Here is a 7,662-nt window from a genome sequence, read left to right as displayed (position 1 = left end):
GATGGTTAAATCCACGGACGGGGCAATACGCTGCTGAGGGTAGAATGGGGAACCCAGGGGGGTGGGAGACTGCTAAAACGAAGGCATGAACTGGTGCAGAAAGAGGGGTGTTTCACGGAGGAAGGCACTGCTGAGAAAAACGGGTCAAGGACAAGGAGGCGGGATGCATGAACTGTGGAGGGCAAGGACGGCTGCTGAAACAGGGATCAGTTCGGTAGAGAGCTGGATCTGGCGAAAAGGGGAGGTCAAGTACGGGGTGCCTCCAGAGAGGCCGGACAAGAAGAGCAAAGAAAACAGGGGGCAGCAGAGAGAGTGAGCGCGACGCGCAGGCACGGTGACAGTGAGAGCCAACGCCACTGAGAGGGAGCAGAGACACCAGGCGCTACACTAGTACAAAGCCGAGGAGAGGGGCTGGGGCAGGAACGACACACGCTGCAGGGGTGAGGAGGAGACAGAGGAAGAGAAGCCAGAGCGGGGCGTGGGGTGGGGAGGCAACTTGACATCGGTGCCGGAAGTGGCGCTACCACAGGCGGCAGTACATGCGGCGAGGAGGGGGGTGCTGGTGAAAGAGGGGGTTTGAGGGGGGGGGGGGGGGCAGGCAGGAGACCGAAAGAAAGACTTGATCTAGCCTGGAGACAGAGCGGGCAGCAGGCTCTCCGGCAGGTGACGTCAGAGAGCAGACAACTGCCGGCAGCGGCTGTGAAGTGCTTCACCCTGTCCCCTGCAGAACACAGACTCCGCGACCCACTACAGCGCCACTCAAAACACCCCCCCCCCCCCCCCCCGCGCGCCCCTGCCAAAAAACACGCCCGGAATATACAGACTTCGCGCACTGTTTCTATGGTCTCCCAAAAACACTCGCCACACCTAAACATCGCGGCTCCACGAGATCCACATCAAGTTTTATTTCCTTTCAATTCCACAAACATTTCCAAAATAACCCTCAAGAATAAATTACATAATTAAATAAACCTGTATCTGATATTTATAATTCTCTCTCTTTTCCCCGAAGCTTATAAACAGTGCTGGACCTGGGCCAGAATACAATATAGGAAAAAAATATACATACATACATACATATATATATATTATACAGTGATATTTCCGAAAGTAGCAACTCGTTATCGCTGAACACGTGATCACAGTGCTGTGGGGGCTGTGCTATAATTGGAGGGCACCCAGAAATCGGTGCCCAGAGTGGGGTGACTTCTCTTTCCGTCCTTCAGAGTTAAACGCTGTCCCACCTCGGGAAATATCGCCTGCATTGTTAAAAAGGCGTCCATCCTTCTTTGAGGTCTTTGACAGTACTGTCGTTTTCTGTCCGACTCCTTCCTGCAAACACAATCGCATCCTTTACCGAGCCTGCAGGGTTTTGGGCAACACGGACCCCCCGACCCCTTACCCTCCAACGAATCGTGTTTCCCCCTGAATCTACAGCTTGTCTTTTCTCGGACACATTCTTTAAGTGCTACAATTTTAGCGCCACGATCCTGTCCTGTTTTTATATAGCGCTTAATACTGGCAGTGTTGTTTCTAAACACTCCCATTTTTGGGAACTGCGGGGCAAGGGGAATGGGGAAGCCAGGAAAAAAAACATTTTTTTTAAAATTACACATCTGACAAACTACTAAACCACATGTCCCTCCTAAAGCGCCGTGACACCCAACTTTGTGGGTATGCAATAGCCTGGACGGCAGCTTAATAATCATTTATCAAGCATACGCCCAAAAGTAAACAATGAATGCCTTAATGATTGGCGTTCTTAATGCCCCTAACTCGATGGTTTATTTCAAATAATCCGAATGAACGATACCATGAGGAACACCCCTCCCCCTCACGCTCCCCACCTGCACCGCACGCTGCACACTAACCCGCTGAGCCCTTCCTAGGATGGGGAGCCGTTGCCTGCAGGTTCTTTGCACATCTCTCGAGCAAGCGCCTTAACCCACGGCTTTCGTGCAGCGCTTCAAAGCCACTGTGGCATTATTAGGCGGGGATCTCCGCAGGAGGGTTAAAACACCAAGCTATCTCAGCGGTTCTCAAGCATTTACACCCAGCCCACAACCCAGTGAGCAACCTCGCAGGCCTCTCTCTGCAGAGCAGACACATCTAGGACTGTGGTTTGAACGTGGGAGGAGTATAAAAAAAGCAATCGTGCTGGACTCCCCCAGGGAATTAAAGCGGAATCTGGCAAAATAGGGGTCAGGTTAAATGTCCTGGCTCAGACTCCCCTGCCGTCGCACCTGAAGTCGCAGCTGTTGGACGGGCTGGTGTGCACTGCATGTACCAAGGCCACAACTATGAAGCGTTATATTGTTAAACGCCTGGAAAACAGTGATAGAAGTATACCCAAAAAAGTAGTGGAATTGGGACCCCGGCGGGGGACATAGTAGGCAGGAAGGGAGCATCGTGCAACACATTTTTCAAGGGTCACAGCCATGCTGACTGACAGCCAATTGAGTTGAGACAGGTTTCAGTATAGCTGTACCTGCCACCGGGCGGTACAGTGGAGAAGCGTGCTTTAATTTCACAAGGAACAGTTCTGGATCTGGAATGGCGAACATGGCTGCTAAAAGTAGTAGACTCTTAAAAGTAAAATATACAAGTAGTGCAACGCTGTTCCTGACCGTTCCCGCTCACTTACACCACTGTTGGAAAACTGAAATTCCTGGTGACAAAAGGCACAAAGTGCCCCCGCCCCTTGTGTGCTCCTGTGCAGAAGCCGTGCTGCTGCCATGGGGAAGGGGTTGAGACACATGACCGCTGGCCTTAGGGGTCATGTCCATGTTGCATGCTGTTGCCCTATACCCACTACCCTAGAATGGTTTCTCCCTCCCACAGAATAATGGACTGGTCTGCTGATGATACCCAATAGCAAGTTAGGCGTTACTAGAGGGGCCCGCCACCCAGCGCAGGTACGGTGCAGCTGGTTGGGAAGCGAGGCGTAGTGCGATTGGCAGGCTTTTTGGGGATACCTTTCCCTCTGCCCCCTGGTGGAGACAGGGTCATTCTGCCCTAGACCGCTAGACATGTCTTCTGCCCCTAAAAGAGCCTCTCTGCCCCATGACCTTTTGCGCAGATGCGGAAACGCTGCCCTAAGTTCCTAGGCACGTGACCTCTGATCCCAGGACGCCCCCCCCTGAACTCTTGTGCAAATGAGATGATGTCCATTTATGCGCCTAGAAGGGTCACCCTGACCTCTTCTGCAGACGGGGTGATGCTGAGCTAGACAGCTAGGCATGTGGCTCTCCGTTCCCAGAAGGTTCCCTACCCCCCCCCCCACCTCTTGTGCAGATGGGGTGATCTGATGCTGCCTGATATGGCCCTAGGTTCCCACAGGGGTCCCCCGGTCTCTTGTGCAGATGGGGTGACTACCTGAGGTAGTCCTGGGTTTCTAGAGGGGTTTCCTTCCACCCTTGCTCTCCTGTGTAGATAGGGGGGTGCAGCCCTCCAGAGCGGCCCTAGAAGGCTCCCTACTCCCCCTAGACCGCTTGTGCAGACGATGTGATCTTCTACAGGGGCCCCCTTTCCCTCGGGTCTCCTGTGCAGATGGGGTGCAGGTCGGTGATGCTGCCCTAGACAGCAAGACACGTGGCTCTCCGTTCCTAGAAGGTTCCCTACCTCCCCTAGACCTCTTGTGCAGATGGGGTGATCTGATGCTGCCTGATATGGCCCTAGGTTCCCACAGGGGTCCCCCGGTCTCCTGTGCAGATGGGGTGACTGCCTGAGGTAGTCCTAGGTTTCTAGAGGGGTTTCCTTCCACCCTTGCTCTCTTGTGTAGATAGGGGGGTGCCGCCCTCCACAGCGGCCCTAGAGGGGTCCCTTTCCCCCACTAGACCGCTTGTGCAGACGGGCTGATCGGATGTTGCCTGAAGTGCTCCTCTGATCCTCGAGGGGTGCATTTACCCCCCCTGATCTCTTGTGCACATGCAAGGAAACTGCCATAGACAGCTAAGCACGTGCTCTGCGGTCCCTTGAATGGGGCCCTACTCCAATCTAGGCTCTTGTGCAGGTGGGTCGTTGCTCCCCGAGACAGCTGGGCCCATACACCTCTGCCCCCTAAGGGCTCGCGTGTCCCACTAGTCTCTTTTGCAGGTAGGGAACTTCTGCCCTTGACAGGTAGGCATTAGCGGTTCCCCTCCTACTAGTCTATTGAGTGGGTGGGGTGCTGCTCCCCTTGACAGCATGGCTTGGCTGCGCTGCCTCAGGCTTTCATTCCCCCCACTAGTCTCTTCCGCACATAAGGACACTCCGCAAACCGCCTGGAGATGATTGACAGTCTCGCACTTGGTGCTACACATGCGTAGGATTATCCAAGTAAGGGTCCGGCTTGCCCATGTGCAGCATTACAGTTGGAGCCCGGTAGTGGCGGTGGACACCATTGCAGGCGATGCCACCACAGGGTTTCCCCCGCGTCCTCATCCCTAGTTTTTGGTTGCAGAGGCTCTGCCAGGTCTGTAGAGTCTTAGAGCTCCAGACCCAGATGCCGCTGGTGATGCCCACCACCAGAGACATGAAGACCTTCAGCATGAAGATGGCCACCGTGGGCACAGAAGTTTCCAGCGAGCAGTCTGCGCTGCGCCGCCCCTGCAGCGGCCTACAGCGGTGCTCCAGAGCACGCAGGTCCCAAAAGTCCATATTGAGCCGCTCGTAAAAGTAACAGACGATCACACAAGTGGCAGGGACCGTATACAAGATGGAGAAGACCCCAATCTTCACCATCAGCTTCTCCAGCTTCTCGGTGTTGGTCCCACCAGTTTTCATGATCCTTCTTATATGGAAAAGGGCCACAAATCCAGTCAAAATAAAGGATGTCCCAATCACCAGGTAACAGGAGAGCGGCACTAGGATGAACCCAGTAAGGGCGTTGACGTCCATGCTGCCCACGTAGCAGAGCCCTGTCAGCTCGTCCCCAGCCACCTTCCTCATGGTGAGGATGATGATGGTCTTCATGGCTGGGATCCCCCAGGCGGCCATGTGGAAGTAGCTGCTATGGGCTTCGATGGCCTCATGGCCCCACTTCTTCCCCGCGGCCAGGAACCACGTCAAGGTGAGGATGACCCACCACAGCGAGCTGGCCATGCCAAAGTAGTAGAGAATGAGAAAGACAATGGTGCAACCCGTGCTCTCCAGGCCCTCCTGGATGACGTAGAGCTCACCATTCTCGCGGTCACAAGCAATGTTCTCAGCGCCAGCGACCGAGCGAATGATGAAGGCCAGGGAATACACATTGTAGCACATGGAGAGGAAGATGATGGGCCTCTCTGGGTATTGAAAGCGATGAGGGTCCAGAAGGAATGTCAGAACAGTAAAGGCTGTGGACACGAAGCACAAAGTAGACCAGACGGCCATCCAAACGAAGGCAAAGTCTTTGTCCGCTCTTGACCAGTACACGTCTACACCAGGAGAGCACCGAGGGGCACAGCTGAGGCTCTTCTCCACATATTGAAACTTTTCGGAGTTCTCACATGTGCCCAGGCTGCTCTGCCCCTTGCCCTCACCCGTTCCTGGGGGCACAGGTCTTGGAGCAACAGGAAGCATGCCCTGGCCCTTCTGGGTCTCTGTAGTGGTGCCATTGTCTGGAGCCTCCATGCAGAGGGCATTGGGGTCGTTCTTGGTGGGTAGCTTGCTGCAGTCTAGTGATTCCGGCCAGCCATAGCTGAACTTCTCCATGATCGGGGCGCAGCGGTTGCGCGCCTGCTCGCACATGGGTCGGCAGGCTGGGATGGAAGTGGACACCTGGTCTGTGCACATGGGAGCATAGAGCGAGCAGAGGAAGAAGCGCAGGTGGACGTGGCAGCCATACTCCACCAGCGACGCAAACTCCTGCAGCTTGATGGAGGCCTCCTTCTGGTTCTCGTGGCCCATGAAGTTTGGCATGCGCGTCAGGTTGTAGCCAATGCCCTGGCACATGGGGATCTCGATGGGCTCACACTTGGCCTCCCGGCCCTTCTCGAGGTCATATGCACCGATCTCCAGCGTGGATCCCGCTACCACCAGTTGGCAGAGGAAGGAGAACAACTTGACATGCAGGACCTGCATTCTGTGCCTGGTCTTAGCCCTTGGCTCTGCTTCTTTGGCCCTAACAGGGGCAGAGAGTTGTGGTCGCCTGTTCAGAAGTGCCCCCTTGGTGCATACCGTGTGAGGCTGAGCGAGTGTGCCGTCCCACAGCGATGAAGTTACCAAGGGCTGTTATAAATAAACCACCATTCCCGGATGTCCAGGATCACGTCTTCGTTGTTGTGAGTCACTCGACCTCTTGCAGATCACTTTGGTTTCCTCTGCTGCTGGAGCAACAAGTTGCAAGTGTTTCACACGTCAAGCCAACAGGTCCAGTCTTTGTGGTGCTACTGGTTTCGGGAGCCTCCAAGCTCGCTGTAGCAGACCCCAGGGTGGGGGCGGGGGGGGCTCCTGTCCGACTATGCTTGCGTGCCCCTCTGCAGACAGCCCAGGCGCCTCCCCCTGGGCTCTCGTTATTCCAGGACGCTCAGAAAGAGTTGGAAAAAGCGCAAGTGATCCATCCAACTTGATGTTCTGGCACTGGGGTCTCGGATCACAGGCAGGGGCACTATAGCCTACGGGAACGGTCTGGCACTTCAAGGTTGGCAGGAAAGGTCCTATTTGCAGTCGGTGAGGCTGCTTGGTTGCCAGGCTGGAGTTAGTGCTGCAGGCTGCGTGTCCCTACAGTGCCCATGTCCCCGAGAGAAGGCAAAGCCCGGCTGCTTCAGCTCCAACTGCGGCCGGTGTAGCTGCCGAATGGTGTCCCGGCCAGTCACTTTTGTGACCCTGTAGTTCCCGTGTACACTGGGACAAGCATGGCACCCGGCTCCTGCTGCTGTTCCCCCTTCAGCCGATACTGCAGCGAGATGTGCCGGACAGTCACGCTGTGGCCCCGCAGTAATCCTGCTCACCTAGGACGAGCAGGAGCCCAGCTGCCGCCACTGCTACCGATTCTGTAGCCACTAATATTTCTGCTCCCGCAGCTGCTGCTGCTACTGAGCCTGCCCCCCCCTCGCCCCCACTCTCCATCTGCTCCTCCTAGGGGCAGGACTCTGCGCTGCGCCCACACCCATTCCCCGTGTATGGGGAGGAGCAGCGTTAAAGGCACAGTACCCCGCGCTCACCTCTTATGAATAGTAACCACACTGAGCTGTAATAACATTTCCCAATTAATGCCACCCCCTGTTGGCACCGGCTCACACAGCCCTTCCTCTTTCTGCTGCTTCAGCGCTAGGGCTCACCGACAACAAGGCGGCCTTTGCCAAGCTCTGGAAGGGGAGAGTGGAGCCTGCTTTCAGAAGGGGAAACACAATCCCCCTTCGCCGGCAACTGCTTAAAACCACACTCCTGTCTGCAGAACAAGGCCCGTGTTGTGCAAGGTGGCGGCAAAAAGAGAAAAAGAGGCCCCTTATATATGTGTGTATTTTAAAAAAAAAAAGAATATATTGAAATGTTAATTTCTAGCTTTCCTGGCCGGCGAGAGAGAGGGGTTGGAAATCGCCAGCCAGACAGGCGGCCTCCATGCCCTGCTGCACATGCGGGAGGGGCCCCACGTGCCAGCCCCGCGCGCCCTGGCCTGCCCTGCCCTGGATTAATGCCCGAACTGTGCCAAGGTGGCCGCCTTTTAGGCCTTTGGCAGGTCAGTCCAGAGGGTTAATGGAC

General features: G+C 55.5%; 1 protein-coding gene across 1 annotated transcript; it reads right to left on the bottom strand.

Annotated features, from left to right (window-relative positions):
* Positions 1–881: 881 nt before the first annotated feature.
* FZD9 (frizzled class receptor 9) lies at positions 882–6,990 on the bottom strand. The gene has a single exon (XM_069614784.1). The coding sequence runs from the start codon at positions 6,040–6,042 to the stop codon at positions 4,294–4,296; it is 1,749 nt and encodes a 582-aa protein (XP_069470885.1). The 5' UTR covers positions 6,043–6,990; the 3' UTR covers positions 882–4,293.
* Between the last annotated feature and the right edge of the window lie 672 nt (positions 6,991–7,662).

Source organism: Ambystoma mexicanum, chromosome 9, assembly GCF_040938575.1.
Source record: "Ambystoma mexicanum isolate Mex_15411 chromosome 9, UKY_AmexF1_1, whole genome shotgun sequence".
In the NCBI taxonomy this organism is placed as follows: Eukaryota; Metazoa; Chordata; class Amphibia; order Caudata; family Ambystomatidae; genus Ambystoma; species Ambystoma mexicanum.
This window is presented reverse-complemented; position numbering and strand designations above follow the sequence as displayed.